Source organism: Mytilus californianus, unplaced genomic scaffold (genome assembly GCF_021869535.1).
Source record: "Mytilus californianus isolate M0D057914Y unplaced genomic scaffold, xbMytCali1.0.p SCAF_2, whole genome shotgun sequence".
NCBI lineage: Eukaryota > Metazoa > Mollusca > Bivalvia > Mytilida > Mytilidae > Mytilus > Mytilus californianus.
Genome location: NW_026262668.1, coordinates 74,467,660 through 74,489,455, shown reverse-complemented (window position 1 = coordinate 74,489,455; position 21,796 = coordinate 74,467,660). Strand labels below are relative to the sequence as shown.

The 21,796-nt window shown below is 32.2% G+C and overlaps 2 protein-coding genes across 3 annotated transcripts; both read left to right on the top strand.

The window, feature by feature from the left end:
- Nucleotides 1–443: 443 nt before the first annotated feature.
- On the top strand, nt 444–8,625 carry LOC127727676 (uncharacterized). Its single transcript, XM_052234790.1, has 7 exons — nt 444–603; nt 2,792–2,975; nt 3,318–3,421; nt 4,888–5,010; nt 6,737–6,922; nt 7,773–7,903; nt 8,488–8,625. Exons 1-7 carry the CDS (start codon nt 555–557, stop codon nt 8,623–8,625), a joined length of 915 nt encoding a protein of 304 aa, XP_052090750.1. The 5' UTR covers nt 444–554.
- Nucleotides 8,626–10,637: 2,012 nt separating this feature from the next.
- On the top strand, nt 10,638–20,312 carry LOC127730287 (uncharacterized). 2 transcript variants are annotated; one of them, XM_052238599.1, is made up of 6 exons: nt 10,638–10,853; nt 12,252–12,374; nt 13,500–13,631; nt 14,043–15,131; nt 16,130–16,258; nt 18,536–20,312. In XM_052238599.1, the coding sequence occupies exons 1-6, from the start codon at nt 10,841–10,843 to the stop codon at nt 18,670–18,672; spliced, it is 1,623 nt and encodes a 540-aa protein (XP_052094559.1). In that variant the 5' UTR covers nt 10,638–10,840; the 3' UTR covers nt 18,673–20,312. The 2 variants fall into 2 exon arrangements, with proteins under 2 accessions (XP_052094559.1, XP_052094558.1); XM_052238598.1 differs by having other exon boundaries at nt 18,312–20,312.
- Nucleotides 20,313–21,796: the final 1,484 nt, after the last annotated feature.

Sequence of the window (21,796 nt, the reverse complement as noted above, 5' to 3'; positions counted from 1 at the left end):
TGTCAAGCTCTAAATCGATCCGCAGAAAATACAATAGTGAATGAAAAGAGCTGCAATCAACTCCATATGATATTTCTATGTTTAGGGATTTTTTAGAGGGAGGTATGCTTTTATTCAATGATAATCCGGAGTCCTATCATTTTATGTTATTATTCATAAAATTGTCAAAACTGATATGCTGCTCTAAATATGTAAAACAATATTATAATTAATATAAGAATTAAAAGTCACGTTAAATTTACAGATTTACTGTTCATATGTGAAATACTTTAATTCAATATTTGAAACAGTAATTATATATAGTACAATAGAAGGATTCGAGTGAAAGCGAAAAGACAATAAGAAATTTTATACCATTTAATGAAAAGGGTTAAAACTTTCTGCTTTTTGTCATGATTTAAAACAAAAAGAAAATTGTAATAACATTAAAGAGACGTCACACTAATACGTGTGTAACTAGGTGAAAACATAAACGCAATATATATTTATAAAATGGAGACAATAAAAATAATTGATAAGACTCCATAAATGTGTTTTAATTATGCAAACAAGTGATGAATGCGGAATTTTACTTATTAATAATCGGTTACTTATTCTCATACGGTAGGCATTACAAATGTTTTCTATTTCATCCTTAACTTAGAGAATAAACATATGCATTTTCTTTGTAAAGACGTAGAGTGAGCTATTTATACGTAATTTAAAAAAAAAGAGGCGGAAGAAATCAAGGGGACATTCAAAAGACAAAGATAAACTGACAACGCCTTGGTTAAAAAAAAGAAAAACGACGAAAAGACAAACCAGTCCACAAAACGCTGCATAGAAAACTAAAGACTGAGAAACACGAATCAAATCACGGGGTCTAAGGTGCCCGGAAAGGTTAGCAGATCCTTTTTTTTACCTTGAATTAATTGTTGTAGTGTTTCGTAGTTGTGTATTGCATAGTTACTTTTAACATTATGATATATTGTTTATAATGTCCCTTGTCTTTAGTTGGTTCAGTGTTGTTAAGCTATTGAATTCTGTACGAGTTAAAAGATTGTAAGGATTTCCTATTTGTATGGTTTTACCAGAGGGAAGTTGTTTGCCCCAAAAAGGATAAAAACATAATAGATTTGTCGTTATAGATAAATATTTATCGCTCTATCATATATATAAATAATTCGTTCGTGAAATATTACATCATGCAAAATTACTCTTATTCTTTATATCCCGGTATGTTTACTTCAGTGCGATACATTATAGCTATACCATTTGTATATTCGTGTATTCTTATTGGATGCTGTCAATGCACAGTTGAAGAATTTAATGCCTTCACAGTTTCTTAGAGTATGATAATGATTGATTGCAAAGTTGAAATCACTGGAAATGCATCGAAATTGACAAGTGAAAATGAATAATACGGATCGCGATCATACGTTTGTTATATATTTGTTCTGCCTGTCACAAGTCAGGAATCTCACGCATGGTTGTATTTTGTACTGCATTTGTTTATTTATATTTTTCGTATTCAGAGATTTGATTTTGATGGCAGATCTTTGATAGTTTTTTTTATTTATTCACATTTTTGAGCCAGCATTTTTGTATAGACACCTGTGTATTGTTGTAGACTTTTACGTAGTACGTCTACATCTAGATGTTATTTTAGTTATCTGTTTCGTTTGTTTGTATAGACACCTGTGTATTGTTGTAGACTTTTACGTAGTACGTCTACATCTAGATGTTATTTTAGTTATCTGTTTCGTTTGTTTGTATAGACACTTGTGTATTGTTGTAGACTTTTACGTAGTACGTCTACATCTAGATGTTATTTTAGTTATCTGTTTCGTTTGTTTGTATAGACACCTGTGTATTGTTGTAGACTTTTACGTAGTACGTCTACATCTAGATGTTATTTTAGTTATCTGTTTCGTTTGTTTGTATAGACACTTGTGTATTGTTGCAGACTATTACGTAGTACGTCTACATCTCTATGTTATTTTAGTTATCTGTTTCGTTTGTTTGTATAGACACCTGTGTATTGTTGTAGACTATTACGTAGTACGTCTACATCTAGATGTTATTTTAGTTATCTGTTTCGTTTGTTTGTATAGACACCTGTGTATTGTTGTAGACTATTACGTAGTACGTCTACATCTAGATGTTATTTTAGTTATCTGTTTCGTTTATTTGTATAGACACCTGTGTATTGTTGTAGACTATATCGTAGTACGTCTACATCTAAATGTTATTTTAGTTATCTGTTGCCGTCTCATTGATGTATACTCTACATTTATTTCACAATTAACGTGAAGCATGATGAGTTTTATTTTATCTTAACTAGATAATCTGTTTTGACGGTAGTTTAAACTTATACAGTCGTATCGATGATCTACCTCATAGGGTATGCTTACTTCTCTTCGAATGTGACATCACTGTATACGACTTATCATCGACGTTTTACTTGTCATGAGCACAAGACGGGTGCCACCAGTGAGGCAGGAATTGCTAACTCATTCGGACCACTTGAGTTCACCCTTAGTTTTCGGTTGTTTTATTACGTATTTTGCGGACTGTTTTTCTTTTTGTTCATCGATTTTACGTATATATTTGATATAACGGATGAAGAAATATAACTTGTTTAGAGGTTTTTAATGTCTACGGGGTTTGTCTCGTTAACGTATAGCTCTTATATTTTTTATTGATATAACACCTTCAAAGCGAACAGATTTCTTTTTATTTGATTTAATATCAACTAGTACTACTTTAAAGAAACAACGTGCTATAATACCACAGTGACTGCATTTTTTAGGTAATGCTGCATGTACGTTTTCGTCTTCCCTGGAAGGAACTTGGATAAGCAGTAACTATGGCAACATTATTATCAATTCAACTTATTTGACATTAGATACATTGTCTGCTTCCGTAGCTGGATCAACATCCAACGTTGCTTTTACTTGTGATAGAAACCCATCAAGTCTGAAATATGTTGTCAAGTAAGTGCAGTTATTGATTTTTTTGTTCATGGCATAGTTCTATAGGTGTGTTTTTAACATGTATATTTCGTTTACTAGCTCAACATAAGATACATTAGGTGAAAAAAAAACAGCAATAATTTTGGTATGAAAAGAAAAACCTGATATAAATCTACATAAAGATAATTAACCTTTGACATTTGAAAAGAATAGACTTTTTCACTATCGATTAAAAAAGGCCTCCGGTTCCCCTTTAAGCATGTCAAGTTCTATGGCTTACCCGGCCTTCTGTTACAAACATTAGACTTCTGAGATTATTTTGTTCTTTTTTAAATTTTCTCATCAATTATCTATATTACACAGGTCAAGTACTTTCACTATCCTCAGTGGTCATCCTGGGAATGCCTATATTTGTTATCAGTTTACTTACGTGAATTCTAACAACTACTACTTCTATATGCAATCAGGTAAGTGATATACATGTATTCTAACATACGGGCTAAGGGCGTTTATGCTTTTTACCTATATGGTCTTAAACAAATTTACCAAAGTCAAAGAAAGATGTAACTGTTCACACATTCTTTGTACATTATCCTGTACAGACCACAAAATGAGAAAAAAAAAATAATTCGGGTAAACGGCAGAGAAAACGAAATTTTTATGGATGGAACATTTAAATTGTGCCCTAAATTCTTCAAGCCACTTTAAACACATGTACCATTAGTGGATTTAAAAATGGAAACTATAATCATCTCGTGTCCATTCTATTGCATGGAAAGTCCGAGGAACTCTACCGTCATAGTAAATAAGCTTGTTACAATTTGTTTAGACCACAATTTGATTTTTTAACCACCTGTTGTTCGTGGTTGTTATATGGAATTTACTTCCATAAGCATGACGGCGAAAGATTCAGTCTTTTAGCTGTAGATAAATATTTGAATGTGCTGTGTTTTGGATATATAATGATTCTTAAACTCTTAACCATTATGATACCTCAAAAGTTATGTTGATAAGGCGCAAATGTCCTATTAAAAAAACGGAAATGACCTTTTTGAAAAGCACAAATATCCATTAAAAAAGCACAAATTTTCATTAAAAATAGCAATTGTCCTAGCAAAAAGCGCAAATATCTCGCGCTGTTACACATACAGACAATATCATCACATCAAGGGATGTACCCTAAAAGGCCCTGATGTGGCCCTAATGACTTCAATAAAATTGAGAATGGAAATGGGGAATGTGTCAAAGAGACAACAACCCGACCAAAGAGCAGAACACAGCCGAAGGCCACCAATGGGTCTTCAACACAGCGAGAACATCCCGCACCGTAGGCGGGCTTCAGCTGGTCCCTAAAAAATTGTGTACTAGTTCAATGAAAATGGACGTCACACTAAACTCCAAAACATATAAATAAACTAAAATTAAGTAAGTTTTCTGATCTCCAACAAAAATTTGGGTAACAGTTGATTACGATATATCCAAAATATTCATTGATACTTGTATTTACTATTTGCTTTTTGTGATTTTGATGTTTTGTCGTTTACATAGTTTATTCATAGTGCACAGTATCGTTTTTCATAACGAACCAACGCCCACAGTATGTTACCTTGGTTAAACAAATTACATGTACTTCGTTTTTACATTTTAACTACTTATTCAATTATCATAATGATGTTCAGTATGATATAAAGACAGATACAATGTTAGTGTGTGTCAGCAGTATTCTACTTTTTAAGATTTTGTTTTGTTGCACTTCCATTCCAGTAAGATGAATTTTTACACGACCAAAAGTGAGATGTTCTAGTGTCAAACGTGGTAGATTACAGAAAGATAAACTCTTATCATCCTTTTTTCCCTTGTTTTAAACATTTTATTTAATTCTAATCACTGATATGTAAATTTCGCAAAGCAGGATTTTGTTCTTTTTTTTTAGATGAAAATCATGTTTTCGGAAATGAACGCATTAGTTTTTGGGAGACAACTTCATCTCCTTCAGACAGTGAGTTATGCAGTTCACTACCATCTTCAGCAGAATTTAACAGTATGGTCAAAAGTGGTATGTGTTTAATTTGGATATGTCACGGGTTGTATGTAATACAAGTATAATTATTACTGCTATTATAGTGGTTGTCGGTAGTTGCTGTCGGTCATATTTGTTTTTCTGTTATTGTTTTTAGCATCAATAAGCTTTTTTATTTGAATTGTTTCACATTTTGTCTGTGCCGTTTATACTTACTTTACGGTATTTATTTTAGTAATACAATTGTCATATAATGAATAACAGACTGAGTATAGATGAAGGTATACACAGCAACCGAACAATACCAAAAAAACCGAAATTATTTTTGTCGGGATGAAACATAGATTTTTTTTTAAATTTCTTGAATGCCATATCAGATCTATAGACATTATTAATAGAGTAACATAAACTGACATATAACAATCAAAACCAATTATCACTTAAGGAATTCGATCCCATGTTTTACATCAGTTATAAAATCTGTCGTAGAGTTGTCACTGGTTCAGACGTACTTATAATATAATTATTTCTGTGACTGCATCCTACATTAATTTGTAAGATCCTCTACGAAAGATAATTCAGCTGATCTGTAATATTCCATCTTCATGCCTTATATATCATGTACTGTGTTACGACGTTAGATAAAAACTGACGAGGAAAGGTAACACCCGGCCATCGAAAGCTTGATTTTTGTCGAGCCTAGGTGGTCGAGTGGTATAACGCGTCGGGCATTGTGCAAGGCGATTTGGTGTCACGATATCTCAGTAGAATGAGTTCGAATCCCGGCCAGGGAAGAACAAAAAATTTGCTTCCGCAAATTTACAGATCTAACATTGTTGGGCTGTTATTTAGACGAATTATATATTAAATATATATATATATATATATAAGTACTCTAAATATCAGCACAACAATGTTAAATCTGCAAATTTGCGGAAGCAAATTTTTGTTCTTCCCTCGCCGGGATTCGAACTCATGCTATTGTGATATCGGGACAACACCGCCTGCACTATATATCAGTTACTGTATCATATAACAGTCAATGATGTCAGATATTTTCTGCCAAGCACTCTATACCTTTTTTGGAAAGGTTAAACTTGCAAACTGTCTAGATCTAATTTATTATGGGACAACGATCCCTGTGATATGTTCAAATTATCATGGTTATGATAGAATAAAATGCGAATAATTATAATGTAAACTACCATTGTTTTACAGTTCTGAAAAAAAAGAGCCCTTTGCAATGAAAACGTTTTCTTATTATTCATCTAAATCCATACAGAGATGTGTTTAGAACTAGTGTTTTTCTGACCTTTCATGGGAACTTTTATAATAAGAATTTTACGATGCTAGAATTGAAATTTCAGATTTTTAGTTTATATTGTTACACAAATTTATTGCCTCTGGCTATACGTTATGCCCATTTAGATCTTAATTTTTAAAAAATTTATCAGATCATAGATGTATAAACCCAATTGTATAAACCCATATCTATGGGTTTATACATCTATGATCAGATGAAACCTTTTTATTCAAAATATCAATTAATATTATAAAACGATAAGTTTTATTGTTTTCTTTAAGAAATGACAGATGTTCATTTTGTTTAGAGAACACACCAATTTACAACCCTTTACCAAACAATAAGCACATGACTAAGACGAATCATTTCCTAGGTCACGTGATTTACTTTGCAATGAACCAATTCATCAAATTCCTACGAAACATACTCCTGAAGTATATTTTTCTTATACGATTTTAGGAGAAGCATCATCAGCAACGACTAACTGCATGACGCATATATTGGGCGATTTTACTTACTACTACGGGACACCAACCAGTAGCATGGCAGATTGTCAGAATGATAATTTAACCGTTTGTGGCGGTGATAATAGGCAGTCTATTCAGTTCAACAAGGCAACATGTGCAGGTTCTGGAATGTACACCAGTAAGAACTGTATTTAAATATTCACTTTCAAGTTTTGATGTTTGATTTGTTTAATATTTATTTACATAACATACAGTATAAAATTAAGAATGGAAATGAGGAATGTGTTAAAGAGACAACAACTCGACCATAGAGCTGACAACAGCCGAAGGCCACCAATGGGTCTTCAATGCAGCGAGAAAATCCCGCACCCGGAGGCGTCCTTCAGCTGGCCCCTAAACAAATAGGTATACTAGTTCAGTGATAATGGACGTCATACTAAATAAATATGTTCACATATATTTCTTTTTATCTTTTTAACTTTCACTTTAAAGAAGTTTATCACAAAATATCTTCGATGTTGAAACTTAAATTTGGAACCTCCGGTTTTAACTTGGATATTTATAAAATAGCAAGATGCATTATCATACATTAAAAAGAGTCTATTACAAATAAACAAGAGGTTAAAGCGAATATGGACTGGACTTTGAGTTATTGTTTCTTAACGATGTCCAAGATTAATCTATAAGCAGAAAACATTAAATTTTGTTTTTATATAATATTTTTTTGAATTTTCAACATGTGTTTTCAATTTTAATTATTTCGGAATCTACAAACGTTAACAAAAACCCAGCTACAATCGTAACCGTAGTAAAGATGAGTTTTTATCAACAAATACCATGTATATATAGCCGTTTTTGACGATCTCTCTCTACATATACACTAACAACCATGTAAAGACCAGCAAACGTGTGCAGCAGCTAGATTTGCATATTTATGACCAGTGTACCATTGCAATTAAGCGTGAAAATAAGAGTACTTTATTGAATTACGAAAATCTCTATTTCATTAGTATTTTTTTTTCTAACAGGCGATGGAAAGCTTGGTTGCTTGTCTGTCATTTATGATTCAAGTACTGGAGGTGGTACATACTATTCAGGCCTATACAATATGGACAGTACAACGCCAAATGATCTAACAACATTTCAATTCGTTTGTATAGTAAGTTGAAGTTATTATCAGTGGCGTTTATGAAAGTTTTAATTATCTACATATACACATGTATATTACGTATTTTATTGAAGTAAAACACAGAAGAGGGGAGACAACAGGTGACAAAACAATGCCGCGGCATCGGATCGATTACTTTTTATTCTTTGGATTTTATTCATAACCGCAAAATCTCGGGCATATATATAGTGAACTTGTTTATATGTTAAAAATATGGAAAACATTAAAATACAATTCCAGAAAATCTCCCTTTCTTGTTGAAATAGGGGCACTAAATTTGATTTTTGTTAACAGCTTTAACTTTAAACAAATTTTAATATGCTTTTTTAAAATTTTATTTTAAACTAGAGGACTTGTTAATACACATGTAATTAACGTATTCGTTGTGCTGTTTCGTTATAAAATAGATTTTGTCGGTGTTTGATGTGATGTTGTCCCAATGTTTTATTCTTTTCAAAAAAAAAAGAAGAAAAAAAAAAGAGAACAACTGCGTATTATTGACTGAAATTTTCATCGCATAAATATGATAATATAGAAAGATTTATATATATGTAGTGTCTTTTGCTTATTTGCAGGCTGCGACTTCAAACGGAACTCATATATTTGTAAGCACAAGTCAGAAGCGATGCACTGCAAATCAACTTTCAACAACTATTACTGCCGGTCAACTTTACATTCTGAAAGCTAGCGGTAAATATGATTATTACGCATGAACTGCACGAAGCTACGAAGGAGAACATACAAATCTTCGTAAAATTTCTCCTAATTTCAAATATATTTCAAAATTTCTCCTCCTTGCAAATTCAAAATTTATGTTAAATATGTGCATGCATTTGAATAAAAGCATAACTGCAATTGTTATTTTTTTTTAAACTTAACTTACCTATTGGTGAGATTGAACCTGTATTTTCAGACATTTATAGTCATGTACATATAAAAATATGTAGATGCGGTATGATTGCCAATGAGACAACTCTCCACCAGAGACCAAATGACACAGAAGTTAACAACTATATAGCCTGGGTTACTGTACGGTCTTCAACAATGAGCAAAACTCATACCGCATAGTCAGCTATAAAAGGCTCTGAAATTTCAAGTATACTTAATATCTTACTAGGAAACACGAATATTCTGTTTGCAATCTGATCGAGTTTTAGACTCTCAGTTATATTACTAGTATATGGAATAGATCACAAATTAATTACTTTTTTATCCCACCCAAGGAACAGACGACATATTACAATTAAAATTCGCAAAATCCCGACTGAGAGTTTTGTATAAATAAAAGAAGATGCGGGGTAAACGTCAATGAGACGTTGTGTTTCCCAACGACAAAAATAACCAAAATACATCTAGAGGGCAACATACTACGGTAAAGGTGGTCTGATGTAGAGAAAAGGGTGTAAGCCGAAGGGAGAAAATATCCATCAAATAATAAGCACACTATAAAAGGTGAAATTCTTTTTAAAATCGGACAAGGAAATCTTACAAAAACTTTCATGAACAGCCCGACAGAAATGAAAAAATAGAAATTGAAAAATGTAATCGACCATAGGGCGGAAAAAAGCAAATGTAAGAAAAACTTGGAATAAAAGCATAGATGTGCCAAACCAAGATCCTCTCAGTCATCTCTTACTGATATTTGTACTCTTATTTGATATACGTGTTCATCTTCGGTTCATTTATTTTCTGTTTTCATTTCTATTGGACACGTAAATCTACTATATAATGGCATTTCATTATTATTTTAAAAGATACACTTGAATGTAAAATATTTATACGTTAAAAGAAAACAAATATTCTGAATATGTACGAAAAATACTTGTATTTGAACTTTAAAGAAACTGCAAATATTATGTAACCATATACATTGTATGTTGTTCTATTACACAAATATATCTTGTATATACTTTTCACACGCGAATAATAATATTATAAAACAAGAAAGTTTTCGATATGTGTAAATTTTGAATACACTGAACAGTTTGAAAGATTTAGTTGCAAAGTATGTAACCTTAAATTTTACGTTTTAAATGATTTAGCTGTTATTTTTTTTCAATTCAACGAACCAATGTTGTTTCATTTTCTTCTTTCTTTTAGTGACCTGTCGTAAGTATAAGTTTCTGTAGCTATAGAACTGTATAAACGAAATGCAGTTCTTCTAATTTGTTTTTGTGTTTTTGTAAGTTTTCTTGGGAGAGTGGGGAATACTGACTATTTCTTTAATTCTATTTTTTTTTAATTTAACAATTGCTGTGAATAAAAGAGATTGCTGTGTTATGTGCTACTTTTGGTAAGATATTAACAGTATGCAAGTGCAAGACAGAAGACAGAAACTAATTGAAAAAAAAAACATATAAATTTGCAATTACAAAATTTCTGCAAGTGGAATAAATTTGGCACTACAATCAAACTTTGGAAGATGAGATACAAAGTATATAAGCATGATCACTTTAAGCGAAAAGCTATAGACACAAGAATTTTAGCGAGTATCATATATGCATTCAGTGAACGGGCATATTTTTTTTCTAAATTAACCCTAAATAGACTAAAGGTATGAAAAGCCAAATAAATGAAATATTTGAGAGCTTCAACGTTAAAAAGAGTCCGACGAGAACACGACAAAAGCAGTCAAAGGTCAACCTTCTTTTAAATACATTTGCATAATTCATAAGCTAAAAATGATGATGTATTGTTTAAAATGCACATATATTTATAAATCTGTAATTAAGAATCGTACATAAATGTTTACTTACAGCATTTACGGAAGATTCCGTGAACGTTTTACCCATTGTACTTGGAGTTATATTTGGATTGCTATTTCTTCTTCTTCTGGCGCTTCTAATTTATTGTTGCTGTAAAAAGAAGAAGAAACGAGACAAAATCAAAGCTCTAGAGCAAAGAAATCTTAAAGTTTTTGAAAAGAAAATGGCAATGGATGGTAAATATTATATTTTAGGCACCATGTGTGTGGGAGGGCATGTTCATAGGTCAATACTTTTTTTGTAAACTTTGATTTATATACATTTCCATTCTCAATTTTATGTACAGGAACAAGGATGATTTTTTTAAATCAATTTTGTTATTATACTTAAACTAACTTAAAGAAAAACTATACAAAAAATATATTCTTGCATTTCCTTTGTTTATTATTTTAAGGAAATTCAAAATCTGACAACTTCTTTTAATCAATGCCAACCCCTGTCCCCCAAAATACGAATGTTCAGTGCCTTACGGAAATGAATTGTATAAAACGCAATAAGATTTAATTACCACACAATCGTTTCTGTATAAGGCTATTTTTTTTAAATTGGACCTAATCTATTCTCGAAGATTGTGTTCCATAATTATATGAGGCATTTTTCTGCTGTTTGTTCTTTTACTTTTTTCTATCAAAAGTCATCAGTTGTTATTTAACTTTTCATAAATGTTACCATTTTAATAGAAATAAGTTGAAAAATTAGTTGTAGTTTGTGAAAGTCGTTAGATGCCTAATTCAAAATACCGCCTCTGTGATTTTGATATAGTGTGCTCGCCTTGAGAGGTCGTGGATTCGGCCCTCAGCCGGCTGAAACCAAAGATTTAAAAATTGGTGTTTGCTGCTTCTTCGCTAAGCACGCCGCATTTAAGAGCAAGTAGTCTCCTCGGAGTAAAAAATGTGTCTTGGTAGGGTGATATATTTGCATGCAGACTGTCACCTTTGGTGTTAACAGCTTAAACATCCGACCCGCGTGTGTGTCTATTCATAATCACATCACATCAAGATCAAATATTCTTGTCCTGTTATGTATGTAATATGTACCACGTGACGTTAAAAACCAATCCATTCTACCACAGTGAAAGTAGGTTCGAAATAAGCCTTTGGCATTTATCTTACTAGTCTGAAACAATAGCCTTTTGGTATTTACAGTGCTCTCAAAAGGGAAACAGCAGTAGATTAAAATAGAAAAATAGTGTTCTGCCAGCAGATTAATCAATTTCATGCTTATGCCGGTGCAAATTCTAATTCAATTTCCCTTTTCAAAAATAAGGACTGACAAAATAAATTATTTTTCTAATGGCTGTGTCTAAAAAAAACAAAAAAAAAACAAAAAAAAAAAACAAGCACACAACCAATTGAATATTCATATATTCCAAAATTAAGAGTAATAAACACGTTTTACACCATTGTCTATAGTGAAAAAGACGTAAATGTTGGGCATGTGTTGTTGTTTTGAATTTAAGCAGAGATCATTCAAAAGAAATAATTTGTTTGATACTTTTCCCGATTGCCCTAATTGTGATATCTAATTATGAAAATTTTATATTTCATTTTCGAATGAATTTATCTATATTTCAGAATTTGATGATGAACACCCGTTGAATGAAGCCTCGCTTGTACCAGATTTCCCACAGAATGGATATCCAATGCCATTACAGTTGAAACTTACCCCAAAATCAAAACGATATAGTATGCCCACAGGTACTGTAAATTCAGAGATTTTTGCAATGTTTTCATTGCGAAAATTGCTACGGGGTATGTTTCGCAAAAATAAAAATTTGCATTTTGAAATTTTTATAGCATTTGTATGCAGCATTTACTTAAATCACAATCATTAATCTCGCATTTGTGTAATGGTTACACACTTTCTGTTTTCATAAATCAAAAGTAGAAATATGATAATCTACAAATAATAAAGCCACATGTTGTGCAGGATCTGCTTACCCTTCCGGAGGACCTCAGATCACCCCCGTTTTTTGTGGGGTTCGTGTTGCTCAGTATTTAGTTTTCAATGTGTTTTGTATACTTTTATATTTTTATCATCGTTTTTCTTTTATTTCCATGAATTGTCAGTTTGTTTTCGACTCATGAGTTTCATTATCTTTTGCCTCTCTTTTACATATCAGACTTATCTAGCGTTAGTTTATATTGTATTGTTCAAACTGACAAATGGATCAGACACAAGTTTTACAACTTAGTAATGTCTAACAGACCTCCACAGAAACCAGAAAACAGTGAACGACATATAACGACAAATATCTCAAATGTAAAGCATGATCCATTGATATTAGAGAAAAGTACAGTGATGCCATTTCCTTTATTGAAATGAGTTTAAATCGTTAACATTAAAAAGGTATAAATTGATAATTCAGTTTAATACCATTGAATTTACAACTTGAATTTTATGTTGAAAATGACTTTCATACAAGTAATAAGTTATGCACGCCGTAACATTTTAAACTGCGAGATACATGCCAGAACTAGGACAGTCAATTGACAGTGGCATCAAAGAAAATAATTGGAGAACATTTTCCTGAATGAAGGCAATATTATATATGTATATCACACGGATAATGATTGTTTGAATAGATACCTTATGGTTGAATCCTTTTTGTTTTTGTTTTTGTTTTTCTTATTCTTATGGTATTTATATACCAGTACCCTATTGCTATTTGGAATATACATTTTAGGACAGACTTTTATTTAATGTGTTTTTTTTAATCTGTAATAATTGTTCCTGTCATATTATTATTCTTTAAAGATTCCATTACATTTCAAATATATATATTTAATCATTTTGATTGTTTTGTTTTGTTTTTAATTTAGTTGCAAACGTTGAAATCCAAACAGAGCGTTCTTACACATCCCACGAACAAATGTCAGATAGAAATCCTGGAAGCTTTGGTGGACCAACAAAACAATTCCATGGTTCCAACAGAAGTTTAGCAACACAAAAAGGTTATATTTTTTAGTATATGAAATACAACCACCGTTTTATATCAAAGAGCAATAAAATATGATTGCTATAAAGAAAAGCCTGATTTTAAAATTCCATATTATGATGACCAAAACTTGGTTCGCAATATTTCATTTTTAAATGCATATGAAGAACAAGTATTATTAAACTCCCATTGTTTTATGTCCTTTTTTTAATAGTTTTCTTGATACACTAATTTTAAAATATATTTGCAAATCGCCTAGTCAGACTAATTTTATGGCTTTTTATTTTGATTTGAGTTTATAACAAATTCATAGCTAAAAGTAAATTAATAATGGCGGTTAGATTTTCTTCCCGTGAAAATAGCGAAAATATATAACATCAGAGTGAAAATGTTTTACAATAACCAGCTTTAATATTTTCGATTGCAGACTTTGAGAGTCCCGAATATAGTAGTGCAGACCACATATCATCAGTAGCTACGAATAACAAGACGTTACAACAAAGGTTGTTAAATAACGTGAATAACACTCCAACAAAGGAGTTTCCTACAGAGCCTCAGTATCTGCCGTGGCCATGGAGAACTGCCAACCGTGCAATGAGAAGTAAACCGGCTTCTATGAAATCGGGGAGTACCAGTTTTAAATCTCGCATTGCAGAGTTACCAGACTTAGGAGAGTTCACTATACACAATTACGGAATCAAGTATGATGATACCATGTCTAGTGTGAATATGCATCCGCCACCTCGGCGACCATTGTCCAGAGCAAGTTCTGTATACAATCTGTCTAGACCACCTACCAGAATGCTTGAAATGAAGAAAAGTTTCTCACAGGAAAATCTGAATAGATCTAAAACTTCAATGGGACAATTTCCTAAACATCCAAGTAGTAAGTCGCTATTTGATAGATCTGTGTCGCATAACGATGTCAGTAGATCAAAGCCTATCAGGAAACCATTCCAAAAGAGCAAGTTTTTTGAAAAACCTCCTTCAAAGCCTAATAATCCGTCACGTCGGGCATCTGTTGCTACGATCAAATTAATGATGCAACGTAGCAATACACGAATGTTGAACACTATCAGCGAATCAAAGGAACGAATTCCATCGCCACTCAGATATAAACGAAAACCGCCATTGCCACCATATATGAGACCACTGACAAGATCTAAAACTTTACCTACTCCGAGTGCACTAAAAAATGCAGCAAATGTATATGGCACACGTCCTTCAACGGAGAAATTAAAAGAAAATGCAAGATCAATGCTACAGACAAAATTAAGACATAAAAACATGGAACAACCTGTCAGGAGGAAAAAGAAATACAGTAAGAAGAAATCATCGTGGAAATCTCCCTTTTCACTTCCGTCATCTCTACAAACACGCACACTTTCTTTGAAATCATTAAGTAAGATGAAGCATGCGAAGGTAGAACCTGCAAAGTCATCAACCACAATTGCAAGATTTAATGATAGCTTTACTTCAAGAGATTTCGCCACTACAGACCATGACGTTACCTCAGGTTTGTAACTTAGAAATGAAGGGTTGATATGATGTCATACGGCACTATTGACGACACGGTCGTCTTCCTTTTCTTCTGCATCTACTTCTTTTATTTGGAAAGTTTTGTTACGGTTACGTATCTTGATTACCCAATAAACAAAGGTTTCGTCAATCAATTCTGTTGGATGTATGTTTGGACTTGATTTTTTGTTGGTTTGGGTTTTTTTTTATTAACTTACTGTATATTACTAGTAAGATTTATCAAAAGTTGTAAAAAAAGTAACCAAAAATTGCACTTTTGTCTAGGACATAATATATTGACAGTATACTTTTCCCAGGTTTGAAGCAAGAATTACATTTGAAAATAAGTTTGATAAATATGTTACTAGTATGTCTTTTCATTTTCAATGCAAATGCTACATTTTAGTTTGAAAGTTGAGTAAAACAGAAAGTGGGTATTGGTCTAGCAGGCAGCTACCCAATGCCATTAATAAAACAAAAAGACACCAATAGGTCAACATTTGGTATTAAAATACAACTGGCTCTACAATATTCAAAGCTCTAAATCGGCCCTAGGTTAAGCAAATGTCAAAAATTTAGCAAACACTAATAGATCTATCTTAAAGAGAAAATAAACTCTTCAATGACAAAAAGCAACACTCTTTGGATATAACAAAAGATAACCACTGCAAAATAGATTTATTTTTAAAAATCAAATCATAATAAAAGGAGAATATGTCTGAGGACACGAATGCCGCCGCTCAAGCTTGATTATAATACGTAAAGAAACTTAAGTTAGAGTGTGGAAACGGAAAAAAAATGCAATTTTCTAAGTTATAAAGCGGCATAACTCCAGAACGGCAAGTGATTCGGTTCCCAAATTTGGACTCTTGTCTGCGAATTTCGGTTCTAAGTATTGTGTATGAGTTTCATAAAATATGCAGGAGGCTAACTTAAGTTAGAGTGCGGAAACCAAAAAAAAATATGCAATTTTCCAAGTTATAAAATTTATTTCAGATTCAAATGGTGAGAATTTTATGGATGCTGAAATATCACATTTACCAGCTATTGACCATAAGCCAAGATTAGTTTCAGCTGCACCAAAGCGTGAAAATACATATAGAATGGATAAAAAGGTGTATGAAGGTAAGGCCAGTATATATTTTTGTCGAGTTGCGGGTAATAACTGGCTGTGGAATCAGTACACTTTTTTTTACTTTTCGAAAGAATTTCCTAGATATGATATGCCAAATTCTCTTTTTATCAAATGTAGTCGAAATACAATGCATAAGCGTATTTGACGGTAGAGGCCATTTAGCGTTTTTGCAATTAATATTTCATAAAGCCAAAACGTGTCTACTTAGTGTAAAAATGTTGGTAACTTTTACCCGAAAAAATCAAAAACCATTTAATATTTTTCTAAAAAAATCAATATTCGATTCAGAATAATTTTATTTATCTGAATGTGAATGTTTTGAAAAATTTCTTATCATGGCGATTGAGTACCTCAAATCTGTTTTCACAGCTTTTATTTCTGATCAGTTTTAGAGGTAAACATAACCACATGAAATAATAGAAACCACTTTTACAACTTTGGATTAAAATTGCACATCGTGTTAAAACACAACGGGATATACGCTGAAAAAACCAAAAACCTCCATTATATATTATAAAAATAAAAAGTTCTAGTATGATTGCCAATAAGACAAGTTTCCACAAGAGACCAAATGACGAAATATACATGTTATCAAGCTATTACAGGCACTGACATGACAAAATGTAAAACCATTCAAACGAGAAAACCAACAGCCTTATTTATGTACAAAACAACTAACGAAAACCACCGAATTACAGGCTCCTGACCTGAGATAGGCACATACAGAATGAAAATGGCGGGGTTTGCTCAGCCCTTCCCATATCCTTTGACATTGGTGTAACAGCATACGAACATAATTTTGAAAACGGCTTGCTAAGAGAGTTGGGCGCTCACAAACATGTTCAACCCCGCCACTTTCTTTATGTGCCTGTCCCAAGTCAAGAACCATGAAAAATGTACAACCTGTTTTGTTTCAATTACCTTTTGTTATGCAAATTTTCCTATAATGATTACATTGGTAGAGGGTTGCTACTCACAAGGTAGCTATTAAACCAAGAAATTTGAATCATCCCTTCGAAAATTTTACTGGCGCCGTCACAAGTTGTTTGACCGTTATCGAATATCTGTTTCACAGATGACGACGAATATCACTTAAAAATGAATTTTAGTCTGAAACGGTCATTTTTTACGTTAACATCTCTTAAAAGACTGGCAAAAAGAATATTAAATCATTTTCAGTTTTTCAGTCAATTTTCAGATTTATCCACTGCGGTAAACTCAGTAGAGTTCACACAATTTGCTTTCAGTCAATTAAGATTTGTTCAGTATATGCCCAGACTGTTCAGTAGTTGTTATTTTACCTTTTACCTGTACAGATCAATAACATACTGAATTGCCCGAAAAGCTACTGGACAATACTGAATTGACTGCAAGCGAATTGTTGAACAGTACTGATTTTACCATAATCGATAAATCTGAAAATAGACTGAAAGACTGTACATGACTTAATGATTATTTGTTCGGACTTTTCAGACTCAAATTCGTTTACTAACGGTATGTTCCAAAAGAGAGGCGAAAGATACCAAAGTGACATTCAAACTCACAAGTCGAAAATAAACTGACAACGCCATGGCTAAAAGGAAACCGACAAACAGACAAACAGCAGTACAACTGTTGTAACCACAATTCCGTCCTCTTTTCCTCGAATGTGAACTACCGATAAAATCTTATCACCGGGTTTGTACTTTACATAAGCAACACGACCGGTGCGATATGTGGAGCATGATCAACTTACCCTTCCGGAACGCCTGAGATCACCACCAGTTTTTTGTGGGATTCGTGTTTCTCAGTCTTTTTGTTTTATATGTTGTGTTTTGTATACTGTTGTTTGTCTTTTGATCGTTTTTCGTTTTTTACCATGGCATTCAACTTATTAGTTTGAATATCCCTTTGGTATCTTTTGCCTCTCTTTTTGTAGCCAAAACCTGTTTTAAAATAACATACTTGTCTTGTATGTCGTGGTGTTAATGTCGGATTCGTTGTTACACATTTTCACAAAAATCAATAATGGAAGTCGTCACCAGCTATTTTACAATATTTCAGATTCCGGAATATCTACTGACGAATCTCCCACGGGAAAAGTAGCGGAAAACGATGACGCTATGATGTTTCGTGTACAGAAAGTCATAGACAAAGGCAAATTTAAAGTTGTCACGCCTAGAAGTTTTCCTGGTCCTAAGAAAAAAATTATTCCATTTCACTTACCCGATTATTTGAAATGATTATCGTGAATTTATGTGTAAACGAGGATTTTCATGATATTTCAGATTCTGGGATATCGGCTGACGAATCAGCATTGTCTAGTGATGATACGAGATATCCACTTCCGGATATAGTAGAAAACTCAGATCAGACTAAACCTGGACAGTTGAAGCCACCGCCTAGAAGAAAACAATGGCACTAAAAACTAACAAAATCATTACTGATGACAAATAATGATTTTTTTTGTCGAACGTTGTGCATTATAATGTGGTTTATTTTCAAACGTTTGTCCTTGTTGATTTGTACAATGTTATAATGTGGAAAAGCCATATTTGGAAATACTAAATCAAATTTGATACTAGTATAGTAATAATTATCCCTCTTGTTTTATACATGTGTATTGTAAAAATCGAAAAAAGTTAATTTTGTAAAGTTGTTATTTTCCACTGTACAATGTCTGCTGGCTATGTTTTCGGGAACATTTTGATTGTTGGGAATATTATTTCTATATAGTATTTATGAAAAAAGTTAATTGCTTTTTTGTGAAATTAGCAACTGACAAATTTAATGTTGACCATAAATGTTCCTCAAAGAAGTATTTCGAAGAATTTAAATCTAAATAGTAAAAAAAGAAAGAATTGAAATTTTAACACGATTTGTATTTTACGATGCACCTGTTAATATATTAAATAACACTAAATGGCTTTTTGAAACAACAGCAAAATGTAATTCTTAGAAAATACAGGTGGCAATAATGTAATTAACGCCCTTTTTAGCTCTATGGTGCAACAAGTTCCCCTGCATGAACCCAATTTACAAATATTTTGAAGGATGTATACTTACACACAAACATTTGGGGTTATTTCAATATTTAGGAAGATTGTATTTCTCTCGAAAGCTTGGATGGTAAAATTGAAAAAAACAAAGGGTATGTCTTTCATGAAATACGCAAATTTTGAGACAAGAATGCAATTCATTTGAATGAAGAAAAATTATGTTATTTATTTTATTATTACGACTGTTTTTACAAATTCAGAAAATTTTTGAGATGATTAATTTCATAAAGGAATGTTAAGGAATTTTCTTTAAAATATTTTGTTTTGTAGCAAGTAAACGAGTACGTTAGCACCGATTTTATCATGAAAGCACATTTTAAGTGCTATCTAGAATGTCATTTTTTTTTTATTTAAAAATTTACGTTCAGTTATTTTTTCTAATCTAACAATAATGTTTTTTTCGTGTACAATTAAAGAACAGACAATAATGGGCGAGAAATAAAGAATAGACAGAAATATGGTCTAAAAATTAAAGTAACAAAAGTATAACAAAAACACCGAACTCCAAGGTAAATTCAAAAAGGGGTAGTTCATAAAAACTTCACAAAATCAAATGCTATTAATCAACGGATCAAATGAAAAACAACTGGCATATTCCTGACTCAAGTAGTATTTCATTTTCTTGGCATTAGGTTAACATTTTGTTTACCAAACTCGGGTGAAAGAAGTCAACTCTGGAGCGGCTGTGATTGGATGTAAATTATGAAACACATTTTCTTTAGAACTATTTTCATAAATCTGAAGTAAAATGACAGTTGCCATGGATACTATAAACAAGCTTCCTTGGAAGATTGTCATACCACCATTTGACTTCAATTTCTAAAACAGAATAATAAAGTACTAATATCACGCACAACTGTTTTGTCCGGTTTTATTATAGAAATTAGAAAATTTAGAAAATATGTGTACTGTCGCCTATTGAGAATAGAATACCACCGTTCACCCTGAAAGTTATTTTTGTCTTTATTTTTATTTGAAATAGATGGTTTCTTTTATGTTTGTACAAGCTTGTTGTTATTATTTACTGACTGCATAGTTATAAATTTATAAGTTGTTGTTTTTCTGTATTTAAGTAGAAATGGGACATAAAAAGTAAAGAACTTAGTATAATTTATTACAACTAATTTTATCAGGTAAAATGTATAATAGTTAAAGGAGATGTGGGGTATACGTCAGTGAACAATCAACCAAATGCTTAAGAAAAACAACATCTAGTGCTCAGCAAGTTTTCTTCATCAATTGACAATAATCTATACAATATATCATGCTCTAAGTCGCATTGGATCAAAAAAGTGAACAAATTAAAGAGACTATCAAATATTGTTTAGACAAACATGTAAACATTTGTTTTGATTTTGTTAAATGCAGACATTTATCTAGAACGGCATTTGTAAGTGGCAAATATACAGCGGAATCTCTTCCAGTTTATTTAATGTACATTGGTACATTGTAGTTTTACGTTCCCTTTTTAATCCGACACACAAAAGAATTAGCACTATGCTTGATATGTCATTCGTTGTATACAAGTATCATCAAATGGCCAATATGGTAAAATCATAACTGTTACATTTTAATATCTTGAATCGAGTCTCCGTCATAGAACATTTTCGCACTTTACACACAAGGATCAAGGGATGTGTATTTATTTTTATGCAGCTGTTTTATGTAAAAAAAAAGTACTCCTTTTCATATTTCCAATTCGGTTTATAGCTTTTGAAATTTTCGTAAACACTCCATTGATAACTGAGAAAGACTTTTAGGAATTATTGGAAACGTTGCATTGATAACTCAAGAAAGACTTTTTTGAAATTTTCGGAAACGCTCCATTGATAAATGAGAACGACTTTTTGAAATTTTCGGAAACGCTCCATTGATAACTGAGAAAGACTTTTAGGAATTTTCAGAAACACTCCATTCAGAACAGGGAAAGACTTTTAGGAATTTTCGGAAACACTCAATTGAAAACTGAAAAAGAAGTTTTTGAAAAGAAGACAAATGTTAAGTGAGTTTAGTGTATACATGTAGGAATCTATATCTTGCATTTCACATTTCCATATCGGACTTTAAAATTCAAAGGTAAACCCTTAAAATTTGGCAAATAACGGGACACTGGTTTATTAAAGAGATAAAGATGTTATTCTAAACGGAATCAATAAAATCTGTCTACATAATCAAAACAAACAAGTTTCAAGGATAAAATTGAGAATGGAAATGGGGAATGTGTCAAAAAGACAACAACCCGACCTTAGAGCAGACAACAGCCGAAGGCCACCAATGGGTCTTCCATGCAGCGAGAAACTCCCGCACCCGGAGTCGTCCTTCAGCTGGCCCCTAAACAAATATGTATACTAGTTCAGTGATAATGGACGTCATACTAAACTCCAAATTATACACAAGAAACTAAAATTAAAAATGATACAAGACTAACAAAGGCCAGAGGCTCCTGACTTGGGACAGGCGCAAAAATGCGGCGGGGTTAAACATGTTTTT